This window comes from Sciurus vulgaris (assembly GCF_902686455.1).
Source record: "Sciurus vulgaris genome assembly, chromosome: 7".
NCBI lineage: Eukaryota > Metazoa > Chordata > Mammalia > Rodentia > Sciuridae > Sciurus > Sciurus vulgaris.
In genome coordinates, this window is record NC_136467.1 from 97,756,746 (window position 1) to 97,775,003 (window position 18,258).

General features: G+C 34.6%; 1 protein-coding gene across 5 annotated transcripts in view; it reads right to left on the reverse strand.

The window, feature by feature from the left end:
* Positions 1 to 4,117: 4,117 nt before the first annotated feature.
* PHF3 (PHD finger protein 3) overlaps positions 4,118 to 18,258 on the reverse strand; it is an 85,274-nt gene continuing 71,133 nt past the window's right edge. For all 5 annotated transcript variants that reach the window (XM_079146738.1, XM_079146736.1, XM_079146735.1 and 2 more), the window contains 7 exons: positions 17,349 to 17,480; positions 16,668 to 16,803; positions 13,153 to 13,348; positions 12,517 to 12,664; positions 10,309 to 10,398; positions 7,160 to 7,355; positions 4,118 to 6,960 (listed from right to left, as the gene is read on the reverse strand). In XM_079146738.1, coding sequence (XP_079002864.1) covers positions 4,841 to 6,960; positions 7,160 to 7,355; positions 10,309 to 10,398; positions 12,517 to 12,664; positions 13,153 to 13,348; positions 16,668 to 16,803; positions 17,349 to 17,480 — 3,018 coding nt within the window. In that variant the 3' untranslated portion in view covers positions 4,118 to 4,840. The remainder of the gene's footprint in view (positions 6,961 to 7,159; positions 7,356 to 10,308; positions 10,399 to 12,516; positions 12,665 to 13,152; positions 13,349 to 16,667; positions 16,804 to 17,348; positions 17,481 to 18,258) is intronic.

Consider the following 18,258-nt stretch of genomic DNA (forward strand, 5'->3'; position numbering starts at 1 on the left):
TACATTCCTGGGGAGAAAAAAACCATTACTTTGGGGGAAAAAATCCTTTTAAAATAAAGAATATTTTTAAAAGACAACTTGGAATGATACACATGCATATGTATACACAATGAACTATTTCATGTAAGTAGATATTTTAGAGATATTTGGAGTTATGCTGAATGCATTGCCTTTTAAGTACATATGCTGGGGTTTCCTTCAATGACTGTTCTATTAAGATTAAATTTAAGCCGGGTACAGTGGTGCATGCCTATAATCCCAGCAGCTCAGGAGGCTGAGGCAGGAGGATCAAAAGCCAGACTCAAAGAGGTGCTAAGCAACTCAGTGAGACCCTGCTTCTAAATAAAATGCAAAATGGGTCTGGGGATGTGGCTCAGTGGTTGAGTGCCCCCAAGTTCAATCCCCAGTACTCTCCTCAAAAATGATTAAACTCAGAGTGGACTTGAGTTTTTCAGACAACTTTTTCCTAGCTGCTGATTGAATACTTTGTTTTCAACTCACCCCACTACCTTCTTGCTCTACACGAATTACGAAGATACTTTATGCAACAGTAATTAAAGAAGTGGGGTGTTTGGCACTTTTAAAAGAACCAAAAATGAACCCCAGTATTATATATAATCATAATGCACTAATAAAAAAATGTAAAAAGCAGCACCAATTTTATTTGTGACCTGTTTCGGGAGACACAAAACTAAATATTGCTTATTGTACTTTGTAAATTACTAGTAATTAGTAACCTGACCAATGTTTCAGAGGTATCTGAGATGGGAACAGTACGAGTGGCACATCCAAGTGTTAAAATTAGGCAAAATTGTTTTTACTGAGTTCACTATCAAGCTCTCCTAATGCATTCAAACTTAACTGATATACTTTACACAGCTACTATTAAAAAAACTTATGGGTGTAAACTTACCTATTAATAAGCAGTTTTATGTTCACACAGGATAATTTTATATGTTACAAAAGTATAAACACATTTGTAATACTCAAGTGGCTTAACACCACTCCATTTTCTTCTCTATTGTTGGCATCATTTACGATGGCCTTAGATATTCCCTAACTCCAAAAATCTAACATTAGTTCATCAATAACTAAGCTATAATTAGCAAGCCAAGACAGAACAATGGTCCCACAAAAAAATGTCTACAGTGTGATTACTGAAACACCTGCAAACATATTAGGATACATAGCAAAGAAGAATTAAGATCACAGATGGAATTCAGATTTTCTGCTGACGTTAAAATAGGAAGATCTTCCTAGTTCTGGGTAGGTGAATATAATCACATGGGTCCTCAGAAAAGGAATGCACCCTGCTGACTCTCTGATCTTAGTGAGACTCACATCAGACTCATTTACAGAACCATGAAATATTAAATTTATATGGTTTTATGGTAATTTCTCATAGCAATAGAAAACTAAGAGGACTACAGAATTAAGATTTGTGATTTACATAAATTTTGCAATTCTACACACACAAAAACCCCAAAGGTTTTTGGTTATTTTTTGTTCACCTAAAAGTTGGGCTGGTCAGTGCTGTATTTCAGTATCAAAGGTATATAAAACAATTAGGCTTTTTGCTCCTCACTCTTTCATTCTCATTTCTCAAAACACAACTGCCAAGTACATGGACTCTGGAGAAAAAGCAGACCCTAGCTACGATTCCAACTCTGAAAACAGCACTCTAACCTCGGGCAACTTTTCTAAGTTCCACTTTCCTCAGCTCTAATATGTCTTTGCTTTTCAAGGATGAGCAAGGCTCATATTAAGTATTCAGTACAACGCTTGGCACAGAGGGCACAAGTTTTTGTATCACAAGGATTACAAGGGATGAACTTTATACAAAATGAGATATCCTGGTACATTTTATCTAACAGAGATATATACAAGCAGGATCATTCTAAATTTTTAAGAATGTTGAACTTTTTGTAAAGAGCAAGTTTTCCTTAAAACAGGAAAAAAAGATGAAATTTTATAGACTTCACTAGTTTAAGGCTGGTTGTAGGTGAGATTCAAGAGACTAAAAATGGCTTTGGAGCTACTACTTAACAAAAATGTTTCTTATTTTCCCATTCTTTTCTCACAAGGAAAACCTCACGCTTAGTATGGCTTTCCTGCCTCTCCCCAATATTACAGTCAACCAGGGTTTATTAAAAGACTGAGTTCTGGGACAGGGGAGTAGCTCAGTGGTAGTAGGGCTTGCCTAATATGTACTCTAGGCAAGAGGCCCTGGGTTCAATTTCCAGCACTATTAAAAAAAAAAAAAATTCTGTTTCTAACATTTAGTAGTCCTGTAATTCTAAGAGATGGGCGACACTAACTGGAAGCTATTTAGGTTTTGCCTATTTAAAACAAAACAAAAAAAACAAAAACAAACTTGTATCAAGATTCAATGAGCTGGGCACAGTGGCTCATGCCTGTAATCCCAGCAGCTCAGGAGGCTGAGGAAGGAGAATCAAGAGTTCAAAGTCAGCCTCAGCAACAGTGAAGTGGTAGGCAACTCAGTGAGACTCTGTCTCTAAATAAAATACAAAACAGGGCTGGGGATGTGGCTCAGGGGTGAGCGCTCCTGAGTTCAATCCCCAGTACCAAAAAAACAAAAAAAGATTCAATGAGATATAAGCCATGCGTGGTGGTGCACACTTGTAATCCCAGCGATTTGGGAGACAGGCAGGAGGATCTTAGGTGCAAAGCAAGCCTCAGCAACTAAACAATGCCCTAAGCAACTTAGCAAAATGCCGTTTCAAAAAATAAAAAGGGCTGGGGATGTGGCTCATTGGTTAAGCAACCCTGGGGTTCAATCCTTGGTAAAGAAAGAAAGGGAGGGAAGGAGGGAAAGAGGGAGGAAGGGGAGGGAGGGAGGGAGGGAGGGAGGGAGGGAGGGAGGGAGAGAGAGGGAGAGAGAGAGAGAGAGAGAGAGAGAGAGAGAGAGAGAGAGAGAGAGAGAGAAAGAGAGAGAGAGAAAATCAATAGATATGAACAAGAAATTTCAGAGTAAGAATCAAAGTATAAAACTTAGCTAAATGGTGTACAAAAAATTGCTTAAAGGCTTTCTTCCATTCAATAACTTATTGTTTTTAACTTGTATCTTAGAAACTTAGAAATCAGGTGTCAGATCAACCCCTGAACCATGTAGATGAGTTAAAAAGTAGATTTACTGACAACATACATATTTGTAAACACTAATTTCTTCATAAAGATGAAGAAATGCAAAAGATGACTGACTTTAGGTTTTGTTTGGGAACTCTTTTTTCCACCCAATTTCCAAAACTAAAGCTGACCAAAGTTAAACAGACATTATTTAAGTAAAAGTGCCTCATTTTTGTACTTTCACAATAAATTTCGGAAGATAAGGATTTTTTAAAAACGTGTTGCAAATTAGGAGAAAATGTTTGGTTTTTGGTTCTGAATTTTTCCTCTCCAATGAAAACAGCAAGGCTAATTCAGTTTTAAAATCAAATTTCAACTGTATTCTTTAGAATCTCTAAGAAAGCAATCTTCTTAACTTTGTGGAGTTATTTATATTTTTCTTCAGAGGTATAGGTAGATAACTAAAAATATAGTTTCCTCTGCCCCAACCCTTTCTTTTGGTCTGAAGTGGAAGCATCATTGATTAGCTATTCCTTCAAATTATACACGTCAATAGAGTATACATTTCAGGGTGCAATTAAATTTAGATTTGGATAAATATTAGCCTCCATGTGCTTTATATTTCAAATATAACTGACATATTAAATTGTACAGGTGCCCTACAAACAAATCAGGGTTAATTATGCATTTCACAAAAAGATTCAAAACATATCTCACCTAAAATTTTGTAGCCATACAATGACTAGAGAGTCAACAACAAAATTTGAAGGTACACAAGTTTTCAGTAACATACCAAATAAATGGGTTCTAACTCCAATTTTTCATTGGCAGTTCTACATATAATCTCCTTAGAACTACACAATTTATCTCAGTTTATAATCTAAGGTATAAAAACAATCGTTTTCCCCCTCATCTAATGCCTGACACAGCTAGCTATGTTTAGACGTTCTTGTCTGATTAAGAGAAAAATGTCTAAAAGTTTTAAAGAAGAAATTTTTTTACTGCTGAATTTTAAATCACACACACAAAATAGATGAGAAATTCTTTTATCATATTTAGAATCAAAATATCCCTTAAAATATTTACATTTTACAGTAAAAAGGATAGCAAAACACAAGATCATGTACAAGCTTAAGTATTCAAGTTTCTGAAGAGCCGAAAAGGAAAATAATAGCCTACAACAAAGCTGTAGTATATAGTAATAAATGCCTTCAATGAGATTAAAGCAATGAAAGTACTCTGTGGACTTCTGATTCTCAGTCAGAAACTGCTCAATTAAATGATTAGTACAATCTGATTATGAACTTGCTTGGCTTTTTGTTGCTCCTCTACAGTTTCTTTAAAAACAGTGCAATTTAAAACAAAGTTACAGAGCACACATTACTCTCAAATTAGTCATTATATAAAGGACATTCACTAGAGGCAGTAAATATATTTCATAGTTAACCATATTTACCAATTAAGGAATAAAAACTAAAATTTCTAAGCCTTTATTGCGTATTAATAAAACAAATCTTTGAATATACAGCAATGTAAAACTTTAAAAATATTAAATTCCTATAACTAGGGACAGTTGGTATGAAGAAAGGGATGATGAGCACTGGTACAGAGCACTCTGTACCAACACACAGTTATTGTTCTGCAAACCACCAATAGTAAAAATTTTAAAGATGGCACAATCCTAGCAGGCAATCTTATAAAGACACAACATTTAACAGTTATTTAAATGTAATCTTGAAGCAGCCTGCAAATTTTACCTTTTGCTTTTAGCTCTGTCATTGTGGTCCCTATCTTTGTGGTACCTATCCCTGTCCTTTTCCCCTTCTCTATGTTTACTTTTCTCTCGTTCTTTGTCCTTTTCATGGTCTTCACTTTTAGGTTTCTCTGGTTTCTTGTCTACATTCCTACTATCTCTGCTTGCTTTTCCATCTGCTCCTCGATCACCATGTGATAACCGTGCCCTCTCTTTATCTTTGTGCCCTTCCTCCCTGCTTTTTCTGTCTCTGTCCTTGTCTTGGCTTCTGTCTCTGCGTCTGTGTCTTTCAGACTCTTGTTCCCATTCCTTTTCATGTCTCTCTCTTTTCAAGTGGTGTGAATCACTATAAAATCTCTGTCGGTCCCCTTTCCCCCTATTAAATGGCCTATCCAGTTGTTGATCTTGCCTACCCCAAGGGTCACTATGACGCCTTTCTGGCCTCCGAATGTCTTTAACCTGGTAAAAATTTTGTGGGCCTATATATCTTGATGCTTGTGAAAGGGGACCCATCATACGTTGTGGCTGACCTGGGAGATGAACAACAGGTGGCCAGGGAACCATGGGATTTTGAGTAAAGCCAAAGCCAGGAGGAGGAAGTAATGGAGGTGGTAAATGTGGCGGAAATCCAAACATGCTTTGTGGGGGAAAGTTAGGAGGCCCTGGAAATGGAAATCCAGGAGGGCTAGACTTCAAATGCTGAAGGTTGGGCTGCTGTGGCCTCATGGGTGAAAAGTTTGCACTTGTTCTGGGGCTGGTGCTTCTGGAAGTAAAGCTGGTGCTTTTAGAAGGAAATTCTGATTGGCATGTGTTTCCAACTTCAAAATGAGACGTTGCTGCAGCTGATCCTCTTCTAAATGGGTGTACCGTTTCAATATTTTGTGTTAAAATATCTTCCTGTAAGGGTTTTGCTTGTTCTGTTTGGGAAGAAGGTAAGTTTTCTACTGATGGTGAGTTCTGTGCAACCTTCGAATTATCATTCTGCTGAACACATGAGATTTTCTCTACAGAAGACAACTTTTCCTCCACATTGATTTGTTCTGCTAAGTGCTCCTTGTTGTGTGACAGACCAGGTAAGGTGTGTTTTTCTCCATTACGGCAACTATCTCCATCTTTGCTTTCTGAAGCAGTTATCTGCTGACTCCGTCCTGCTGCTTGCCTAGGATCCCTTTTCAGATTGATAAACTGTGGGGATCTTGTTGTATTAGAAACAAGAGTTTCACTGCAACTCACATTACCATCTCCATTTCCTTTCCCTACATTAGACCTGCACGGAGAACTATTAGAAGTCTGATTATCTTGCAAATTATTCTCCTGATCTTGGAGCAACTGTCTTTTTAATGTTCTCTCTTTACTCTCCACAGTTTCCTCTTGTTTTGACTGAATTGATAAATTTGTTAAGAACGCTTCTGTAGAAACATCTGGTGGTTTACCTCTGAGACTAAGACTTGTCAAAGGCCCTGGAGAAATGGAAGAGGATCCCACTAATGATGTTTCTTCCCCTACTACTGAATTACCTGTAGATTCTGAAAGATTATCTACTTTAACTTTTACCTCCTTGGTTTCTCCATCAGTTACTTCCATTTTATCTGCTTTCTCTGCTTTTGTGTTGCTTTGCTCATTTATAAAGGGAATTTCTTTAAGAGTGTTCTGTTCCATCACTGACTGAGCCTGCTCATAAACCTGACCAGTGGTGCCCAAAAGGCTCTGAAGTATATCATCCACAGGAAGAGGCTTATTTGCTAATTCAAGAGTAGAAGGTTGATTTTCCCAGCCAATTAACACCCCAGGAAGGAATCTTAATGGTTTTGGTGGCTCTTGTTTGCTGACTTCCATTAAAGGTTCAATTGCTGTTGGAAGGTCTTCCTGAAGAATCTGCTGAGGCTTGTTTCTTTGCTTGTGTAATACAGTTGTAAAGGAATTAAAAAAGTCATTTTCCTCCTCTGGTGCTTCCTCTGTAGATGTCTCTATTTTACTTTTTTTGTCAGGTGGCAAGGCTATAGGTACATTTTCAGGAGCCTCAGCTATATGACTCGTTCCAGCACTAGCACTATGCTGCCGCTTCAGCTTCTGACGAATAATTAAGCCCAACAATAGATTAGGTCTATGCAGTTCAAGCCCTGTATAAAATAAAAAACATCTGTTTTTAATCATTACATACATTCTACATCTAATATTACAAGCTATTTAATGGGTGCTTAGCCCTGTCAAGCCACCTCTAGGGGGCTGGATCTTAAGAAAGCAAACAGTCATTCTTCCACTCTGGTCTCAATTTCCACTTTACATTAATCTCACTCCATTGTTAAAACATGTACCTACCAGGTCCATCAAAAGGCACAAGAGGATGTGGAATTTTATCTGCAGCACCCAAAGGAATAAGGTACATATCTTTAACCTGCTTCATATTGTTAGCAGCTACTCCATATCGCTTTCTGCTACTGAAGTATGCAAACAGCAAAGTATAAGAAATCTGATCTTCTTCAGTTACCGGTGTAAAGCGAACCACACAAATTTCCTATTCAAGAAAGTAACAAATAGTTGTTTTAAATAATCAAAAAATAGCTTGGTTTTAAATATTATTTCTCAAATAGTAGTAATACAATGAATTTTATGATGGTTAGTTTACCAACTTAAATACAGATGAGAAGACTAAAAGGAAGCCAACTCTTAAGGTCGCTACTGATTCACTGATGAGCTTGCTTTATTTGCTGACATTCCATGAGAAACTGAGTGCCAAGGTGATTAATCAATTGTTCAAGTGACACAACTTATCAGTAGCACGAATGATACTGAAACCCAAGTCTTTGATATCTATACCAAACCCTGACTTCCAATGCTAAAACTTCCATAGAGCTACCCATATTTTTGATACACTATAAATTCATAATATACAACATCACCACCAAACCATGTATTTATACAGTAGTTTCCCCTTATCTGTGGGGTTATATTCCACCATTCCCAGTGGATCCCTGGAACTGCAAATATTATTCAACCCCACATATGCTGTAATATTTTCCTGTAGGTATATATGTGTGATAAAGTTGATTTATAAATTACAGTAAGAGATTAACAGTAATAATAAACTAGAACTACCATATTATAATATATCGATATCAATGCTCTTTTGCTTTGAGGTCATTATTATATGACCACAAGCACTGCAATAGCATGACAGTTACTCTGAAAACCAGAATGATTATTATGTCACTAGCCAGTGGGTAGTGTACATGGCATGGATCCTGGATACACTGGACAAAGAAATGACTAGTATCCTGGGTGGGAAACAATAGGATGGAGCAAGATTTCATCATGCTACTCAGAACACAATTTAAAATTTATAAATTACTTCTGGAATTTTCCATTTAGTATCTCTGAACCATAGACAGCTGCAGGTAAGAAAACTGAAAAAGTGAGCTGCCATATAAAGGAAGACTGACAAGTATCGCAAACACACAAATCTACTGATACTCTATAAGAAAGGAATTTAGGAACACAGAGGGACTGGGTGAAAAGACTTCAAATGCACACAGACCTTAAATTTTATAAAGTCATTTGGCTAACTCGCCAAATTTGCTGTTTGCCTCTGGTTCTTGGCTTTGTTTCAAACAGAAGACAGTCATAATTTGGTATTAAATGGATGTTTCTCCATGAAGGCATACGGTCAGAATGGGGAGAGCCAGATCTGGTGCAAAGCCTAAAACTGTTTCCCTAGGGGAACCAAGTGAATGAGATCAACTCTGGCTCTACCTCTTATACAATGTCTATCATCTACACTGCCTGATTTTAGATAAAAATCATCATACATATATGGCTGTACATCACTAATCTGATAATCCAAAATCTGAAATACCCCAAAACCTGAAACTTTTTCCATGCGAACATATAAAAAATTCCACACCAGATCTCACATGACAAGATCTCACATGACAAGATACAAAGGCACCCTAAACATACTATATATATATATATATATATATATATACATATATATATATATATAAAATATATATATACATATATACAAAAATACACACACACACACACTTACCTTCGGGTTATGTGCGTAAGGTGGTGTAAGAAACAAATGAATATTGTATTTAGACTTGGGTCCCCTTCCCAAGTCTACTATGTCACACAAATGTCATAAGATTCCCAAATCCAAAAAATCTAAAATTTGAAACACTTCTAGTCTCAAGCATTACAGATAAGGGATACTTAAGTTGTATTAATAAGAATTATCATAATGTTTAAGTCAGTTCAAGTTGAGGCAATAAAGTACTGGGCTGTTATACATGGGTAGATTCAAGAGTGATTCCCAAAATATTTAAGAGTAATAGTCCCTGTTTTTATTACCATTAAGAAAGTGGCAGCAAATAAATGCAGTGACTTTTTTATACTGTCTCCAAGTTTATTATATTCTATCACTACATCAAATTAACTTCTAATATTTATATTGGAAAAAATTACTCTTTGGTTTAAGACTATCCATTTTGGATCACTTCAAAGAAAAACTGAAAATTTCCAGAAAAGGCAAAAAATTAATGTTCACTTACTTTAGATTTATTTATTGAATGCCTCTAATGTGCTATTATCAGATCACTTGCAGGGAAAAAAACTTCAAATGATTAAATTATTCCTATGTAGTACTATTCTGTGAGTAAAAAAAAGATATAAAATATATAAAGGAAAAAGAAAAATAATATCACAATAAAGGCTACTAATTATCTCTGAGTTTGTATTCTCCTTTCTGCCGATCACTAACAAGGTCTTAACTTTCAGCTGGGCACAAGACTATCCAAAAGAAATTCCTTTCCCAGACTCCCCTGCAACTATGTATGGCTATGTGACTAACTTCCAGCCAGTGGAAGTTAAGAGAAATGAAGTGACAAATATAATGTCTGGGTCTTTCCCTTACACAACTCAACAAACAGTCCTCCTTTATTCTCATTTGGTCTGATGAGTCAGCTTTTACCATGTTCAACTGATGAAGGAAAACACTTTTGAAATAATAAAAAGACAAGAAGGAAGATGCCCAGTTCCTAAATTATCCTATAAAATCAGAGCCACCTAACCACTTTGAACAACTGGCCTAACAGAAGAGAAAAAAACCTTTTGTGTTGTTTAAACCATTATATTTTAGAGTTTCTTTATTGCAAAAGCTTAGCAATGCCCTAACTAAAAAAAAATCTACAATTGAAACAATGCAGAATTCCAGATGGATTTCAATACTTACTGTAAAACATTTCTTTGAAACTATTGAGAAAAGCCACAGAGAAAGCATACCAGAAAGCAGAAAATAAAAAGGAAAGCTGGGTTGTTTTCAGCCTTGTGACGTACATTATGAACATTTGAAATTTGTACTGGCGCTCTTTCCCAGGAGAACATGCATCCTTGCATAAGAACTCTGAGTAGTTTATTTTGCAAGTATTTTCCCAGGCTGATATTGTGAAAAAAGTATTCCTCACCTTGGTTCCTGATGCTTTAATTTTTTCCACATAATCCCAAACTGTCTGAGGTGATATCCTGCCACCTACTTGAATACTATCTGGGAGATCCTACGGTAAAAAAGGTAAGTGATCAATTTGTACAAAATGTCTTCATTACACTCTTCATAATTTACACAATTTCAGCTTTAAGACCTATTTGAAAGTATAATGAATATAAGTAAATAGGGCCGGGACTGTAGCTCAGTGATGCACACACAAAGTAAATACAAATGTATCAGAAAACATAATAGAGAAAGAACAATTTAGGTTTTAGCTCAAATGTCAACTCCAAAGGAATGATGCCTAACATAACAACTATTAAAAGTCTTAGGGCCAGGTGAGGTAGTACACGCCTATAATCCCAGCAACTCAGGAGGTTGAGGCTAGAGGATCACAAGTTTGAAGCTACACTTGGTAACCTAGTGAGATCCTAAGTAACTTAAGTGAGGGAGACCCTGTCTCAAAAATGAAAAAATGAGAAAGGGCTGAGAGTATAGATTCAAGGTATAGTATCTTGGGTTCAATCCCCAACCCACAAAACAAAAACAAAAACAAAAAAAAACATTACAATCCAGGAAGAGTACAAGACATTTCAGAATATTCAGAGAGAAATGGGAAATGGTTCCCATTTGCCCAGCTTTGTTTTCTTTTGTTTTTGGTGGAAGTAGGCTGAGATATTTCTTAATCATTAACAGTTGAATTTCAGGTTATCAAATTTAATTATAAAGTATAGTTTTTCAGAGAAGAATAAGTGTAATAATGCAAGGCATTTTTTTTTAAAAGTATGATCTTTCTATAAATAACCTATACTTAAATCAGTAAAGAATATTAAAAGATAGTAATAAAAGAATATTTACAACTTTCTTCAGTCTATTCCTATTTTTTCCATGAAGTCTAATGAAAATCACAGAAAAATAATTAGTTGATATTAAATTCACTTGTTTATTTATATTACTTTAAATACCTGGGGGAGGATTTTAGTTCAAATCAAACTAAAAATAACTGGAAAGCAGAAGTGGAGTTCTGCAATCACAAAGATGAAAATAATTTTATATAAGATCAAAAGGGTTCCATACTTCAGGACCTAATTCTCCATTCAAGAGAGTTATCTTCACCAAGACCTAAATCAAAGAGTAAATTTCTCAATTTTTTCCAAAAAGAACAGTATCACTGGCCCATTTTTCTCCTAAAAAAAGTCACATTTCTAAAATATTATTTATCATGCAAACTATGTAAATGTGTCTTAACAACCTAAAAAAACAACTGTCAAACAAACTGATCAACATTAGCTAAACAGTATTACATTAAACTAATTTCAGCCTGGTCAAAAGATAATTAAAGTTTATGTTACGTCACCCTTAGAAAGAACAGTTATATGATTTAGGCTTTTTGAAATACAGTAAAGAATTTTTTTAAAAACTGTGTCTTTATGGTCACCGGACTGAGAATGAATGAAAAAGGATCATGTCGAGATGAACATAACAGCAAATATAATCTCAACATAAATACAGTACATGTGTACTGGTTTGTCTTTCTTTGGCACCCAAATATTTCCTTCAAAATAGTTTAAAAATGTCAAATTTTGTCATTAATCATATTATGATGCTACTGCTGTTTATTGTCTATAAACATGATGTAACAGTTTTTTCCTATTTCTGCAGGTATAAAATCAACAAGAGTATCATTGTAGCAAGTATGGTGACTAGACTCGTGGGACTGTAAACGAGTTGTAAAGCATCAACTTCCAGTCAACATCATATTCACAGAAATAGCAAATAAGATCTGTAATCATGAAGCTGGAAAAGTAGGAGAATCAGGAGACTTATTTAACAATAAAAAAATCTTCCTGATGGGCTAACACTGAAGGCCATAAGCATGTCAATCATTTATGTAAGTCTTTATTTGAAGACAAACTGGATATCCATACAGACAGACTCTTTGATTTTTAATTTTCTGACATACTGAAATACATCTGAAAAAGAATTAAAGGACATGTGGGTTTAAAACCTTCATAGTATAGTATTCTACAATTCTGTAAATCCATTGGTGAATTCATAATTGTATTACTATTTAAGAGTTACTATTAATAAATATTTTTTATTATTAGATGCACATTGTTTTCCTGCCTATTGCTTTTGGGAACATGTAAGCCAGTCAAACACAGAATGACAGAAAAGTTCACAGTACCTCTGTCAAGTATTCAGGGGAGCCAGATACTGGGTAAGCTTTGGTAACAAATTTTGCTACAGAAGGCATGTTGATAAAACCTTTCCAGATAAAGTTCAATCGAGCCAGGAAGGTAGATTCAACTTCAACAGTTCCAGGCATCTCTGGACTAAAAATAGTATTAAGAAGTTAGCAACCTAAAGATCCACTAACAAATTCCCTTTCTACTTAGTCATTAGTTACTGCTATTTTAATCAGGTCAAGAAGGTCAAAATAAATAAAGGCCACCAAAAAAAGTTTACATTTTCACTTTATGAAATTACATTCACATATACAGTCATCCATTCGGCTGATTTAGGCAGGCAGGCCCAGTGAAGTCAGAACAATTTTCCTTTAATAACATATCCCCTGCCTCTCAGGAACAGCATAATTAGAGTTGTTAAGCATTTCCTCACACACTCGACTCTCTCATTCTAACCACTCAAAATAAATTAACTTTCATTCTTTTATTTCAGTTTAGAGTACAAAAAGGTATAATTACTTTCTCAAAAGAAAGATTCTTAAGAAATATGTCACTTTTCTGTTTCTGAGCACTTTCAAGCATAATTTGGCAAAAATCTATAATGATTATTAAGGAAATTATAAATAGAAAACTACCGTGGAGCAGGAGAAAATGTTGATTTTGGAGACTCTTGTTTCTCCTCTTCAAAGAATTCAGAAGCTAAAATATTGGAAGTTGAGGACAATGCATCTGCTATACTTTCTGCTTCATTGTCTGAATGTTTCCGAGCTACTCCAACAACAACTTTCACTTTTTTTGGAGAAAGATCATCTACAGGTGGTGCCATTCGACCTAATGCCAGAAGATACCAGAAGATTACAAACCATTGTTGTTAACTGCAATTGTATAACTTGATTTGTATTTACTTTCTAAAGTTATTTTGTTTCTCTGATTCAATTATTAAGTAACCATCCATTTCCGGGGTAATATCTAACTATTATCATTTCATTATACTATAATACAATGAATTATGTTACACCTGTACTTAATAATCAACATAAATACAGTACATGTGTACTGGTTTGTTTTCCTTTGGCACCCACAGTGTTATTTTACCAGTGTTATCCCCACTTGCAGACCCTTAAAGGAACTAAGCTGATGTGAAATGCAATTCACAGCATACTGTGGAGGATTCTACCTGTACTATTTTTAATTTCCCTTCAAATCATTTATAATTACCTCCTAAATGTATCAAGAATAAAATGGACAATATAGTATAATTCTTCTCCTCCTACTGATATGAAAAATTAGGAAAAGAATGTGAAGCAACTCAGACATGGTAAAATTAAAATGTTGTAACAAGAACCCCAAATAGGTTTCTTGGTCCCCTGAAGTATAATGATATACTTTATCTAAGTATATCAAAATCCAATGGTATTGGGAAGTAACATTCAGATCTGTACATACATATCCTACTTGGTGCCATGTATAGCATCAGTTCAAACTACACATGCACAGTGCAGCACTACTTAGTTACTAAAACATGAAAACCACTAGTGAAATTTAAAAGATGACATTGATTATAAATCATACTATCAAGAAGGAAAAAAAACAGGTCAAGTCTAGTAGTATTTAACAAATGTTCTGTGCTACTGTTAAATTTATATAATTGGTGTGTTTCTGTGTACATGTATTTTGATTTTGAACTAAAGTTTCATAAAATCATCTTTTATAAGCATCATTCACACAGTGATATTCTCTAACCTGTTTTTGTCTGTTTTGAAATGCTGGTCACTACTTATTAAACCAATTCCGCTGCTACTATTGACTGTGAAGTTTGAAAAAATGGTTATAAAACACTTGAAACTGTGATCTCTAAATATTTCTTCAATCAAATCATATGCCTCTCTCCTCTTCTTCAATTTAGTTCAGGTTCATTCCCACTACCTAAAACGTTCTTGCCTTTTTCTCTGTAGGAACACCTCAACCTTCACATCTTGGGTTCAATGTCAATTCTTCAACCAACCATTCTTGAGACCCTAGTGCAGGCTGTCTTCTTGCCAAATACGTTTTCAACAATTGTATTTCTGTAACTTAAATAATCATCTGCCTTTACTACTCGACATCAGACTTTCACCACTACATTTTCTCAGCAAAGTACCTGACAAAAAGAGCTCAATAAATGCTTACTGAATGAATAAACAAGGTAAGAATACAAGAGAAAAAGTAATTTCTGACCAAAAGATACAGAATAACCAACACAATAATGAAGGAGAACAAACTCAGAGAACTGAAAACACCTGCTTTTAGGACTTACCACAAATTTAAAGTAATCAAGATAGAGTGTTATTAGCAAAAGAACAAGCAGAGATTAACAGAACAGAACACAGATCCCAGAAATAGATTTACAAGAACAGAGATACACTCATGTGATCTTTGACAAAAGAACAAAGACAATGTAATCAAGAAAAAGAGTCTTTTCAATAAATGGTACTAGAACAACTAGATATGCAAGTGCAAAAAAAAAAAAGGCAATCTAGATACAAACCTTTCACCCTTCACAAAAATTAACTCAAACTGGACCATAAAACTACATGTAAAACACCAAACTATAAAACTCATAAAGGTAACACAGGAAAGAAGCCAGTCGACCTTGGGTATGGCAATGGTTTTTTAGAGAAAAAAGCAATGGCATGAACTATGAATGAAAGAACTGATGAACTGGACTCCATTAAAGTTAACTTCTGCTTTGCAAAAGACAGTATCAAGAATGAGAATACAAGCACAGACTGGAAGAAAATATTTGCAAAATCCATATCTTATGATCCAAAATATACAAACTATTAAAACTCAAAAATAAGAAAAAATCATATTAATAAGTACAAAAGGTATGAACAGACATCTCACCAAAAGAGGTATACAAATGGCAAATAAGCACATGAAAAGATGCTCAACATCATATGTCATTACGGAAGTGTAAATTAAGACGAGATACTACAACACAACTATTAGAATGACCAATTCAACGTCAACACCAAAAGCTGGTGAGAATTGTGAAACAGTACAATATTTCGTTTACTACTAGTGGTGTCACCAAATGTGTAGTACAGTCACTATGGAAGACAGTGTAGCAGTTTCTTACAAAAACAAACATACTATACAATCAAACAATTATGATCCTTTTTACCTACCCAAGGTAACACACACAAAAACTCTCACGTGAATATTTATGGCACTCATGAGATGACCTTTACTAAGTGAAAGGATAAACTGTGGTACATCCAGGTGATGAACTATAATTCGGTTCTAAAAAGAAATGAGCTATCAAGCAATGTAAAGACATGGAAAAACCTTAAATACATGAAATAAGTGAGAGAAGTCAATCTGAAAATGCTTCATACTATATGATTCCAACTATGATATTCTGAAAGAGACAAAACTATGCAAGAAGTAAAAAGAATAGTCATTACCAGGGTTTGATGTGTGGTGGGAGGAAGGGTGAAAAGTACATAGAAATGTTAGGGCAATGAGAATATCATTATATGGTACTATAACTGGATTCATGTCATTGTACATTTGTCCAAACTCACAGAATGTACCATCAAGAGTGAACTCTTAACATAAACAATGAACTCTGGGTGGTTACAATGTGACAATATAGGTTCATCAATTATAACAACTGCACCTCTCTGGTGGAGGGTACAGAAAATGGGAGAGGATATGCATATGTGGAATAAGGTTGTCTATAGAAAATCTCTGCATCATCTTAATTTTGTTAACACCCTAAAATTGCTCTAAAAATCGTCTTTAATAAAAATTTGATTTATTGTTATATAGAATAATAAAATATGAATGCTATTTTACTCCATCACCTTAGCAAATTACAGTATCATTACAACTGCCCACAATTTCTGATGTTCATTCTAATTGTTAAATTCTTGTCATTTAACCTTGGCAAGAGTTAAGTTCCGGGCCCATATAATACAATTAAGTATCAATCTATACCTCAAACCCTGAAAACCATGTCACATGAAAATATGCTACTGTTCAGAGTGGGTGGGTGCTGTACCACAAGAACTAAGACAATAAAACCTACTTAAATTACAAATATTAATATAGAAGTATTCCCTTTTAACAATGAATACATTTTAGGAAGAAAAATTTCAATTACCTATGCAAATTTTGCAGTTAAGATCAAAAAGATGCTGTCTGTGTTGACTAGTGGTATCTTTAGACATGGAATCAAGCTCTTCTTTTTGTTTTTCAGATCCCTCTGGCTTCTCCAATGACTTACTGGCCGTAGGTTCCTAGTAATATGTGAGAGAAAAAATTAGTTTTACCCAGTAAAATACAGCCTCAATTACAAAACACAATTTGTATTTCCACTGATATTTTTCTAAAATGAAATTATTATACTCATAGCTTTTTTTTTACTATTTCTTTTGAAAAAGGTGGCTATTAATTAAAATAAAGCCAAAGCTCAAAATTCCTCACACTTCAAAGCTTTTAGTAAAATTTAGAATTATTTCCTCATCAAAATCTGAAAACATAAGTTATACCAGCTCTCACATTTAGTCTAAGAAGAACCTCCAGATTTCTAAGCCTAGGAAGAATTACTGCAAAGTATCCCAGGAATTTACATCATAAGTTTTTTAAAAAGGTGCCTACAAAGCAAATAACCTGCATACTAAGAGAAATAATATTCCAAACACTCTCAAAAACCATTAAATCAATAAGTACTTTAAAGTAGATAGTTTTAATTTTTTTCTTTCTACTTTATAAACATTAAGCAAATACATCTTTTCTGAATCTTATGTTTTTTAGCTATAAAACATACATCTATTATCTTTACCTGAATCTCCATGACTGCTTCTTGTTCTTTCATTGGGGCATCACTCTCAATTTCTATTTCACCTTTATGAGTTATTTTTGTGATTGGTCGTCTTTCCACTTCTCTCTGCTCTTTCTCAATCATCTCTATGGTCTAACAGGAAATATTTTAAAGAATTTAAAATATGTATTTCCAAATGTATACTTTAAATAATAATAAAAGCTTACCTAAAAGTCAAAAAATCATCATAAATGATTTTTAATCTTTAAATAGTCCTCTCACACAAAATACGCATACTGAGAGCTTATACATGCCAGAGATTGTTTTAAGTGTTGAAGTTTTAAGAATTACTCTTAACTCAATCATGAGAACTTTACATGTACCTTACAAAAGAATGCCACTTGTGCAATATAATTTGCAAATAAGTGAAACATGTTATTCATATTTGAAATTTGTTTCCTGATTTAGAACTTTCTGGCAGCTACCGGAGGATAATAAGAACTACCTCACCCTTAGATTCCTAATTTGATGTTCTAACTTCCCAACAACGGCAATTTATACAAAGATCAAAAATAACTCAGCAGTCCACTATTAGTTGTCTCCTGACTAGGTCTACTTCATAACACTGATAATTCACAGTTGAACAAGTTCAGCAACAAAACCTTAAAATGTAGCAAGTACTGCAAAGAATAGTAAAAGGTAGCTGGGAAAAGAAAAGAATGGGGTAAAGGAAGGTAAAGATGGGTCTGCTCATTTATATTGCCTTTGTTAAGGGCAAATCACCCTTTGAAAAGAAAGAAATCAGGTATGTGGCCTAAGGAAAGAATAAGTTCATGTTCAATGAAGATGATACTTGGAGCCAGTTTCAAAGCATAAGAAAAGTCAGGCTCAGTAACACACATTTAAAATGCCAGGAAATCAGCAAGCTAAA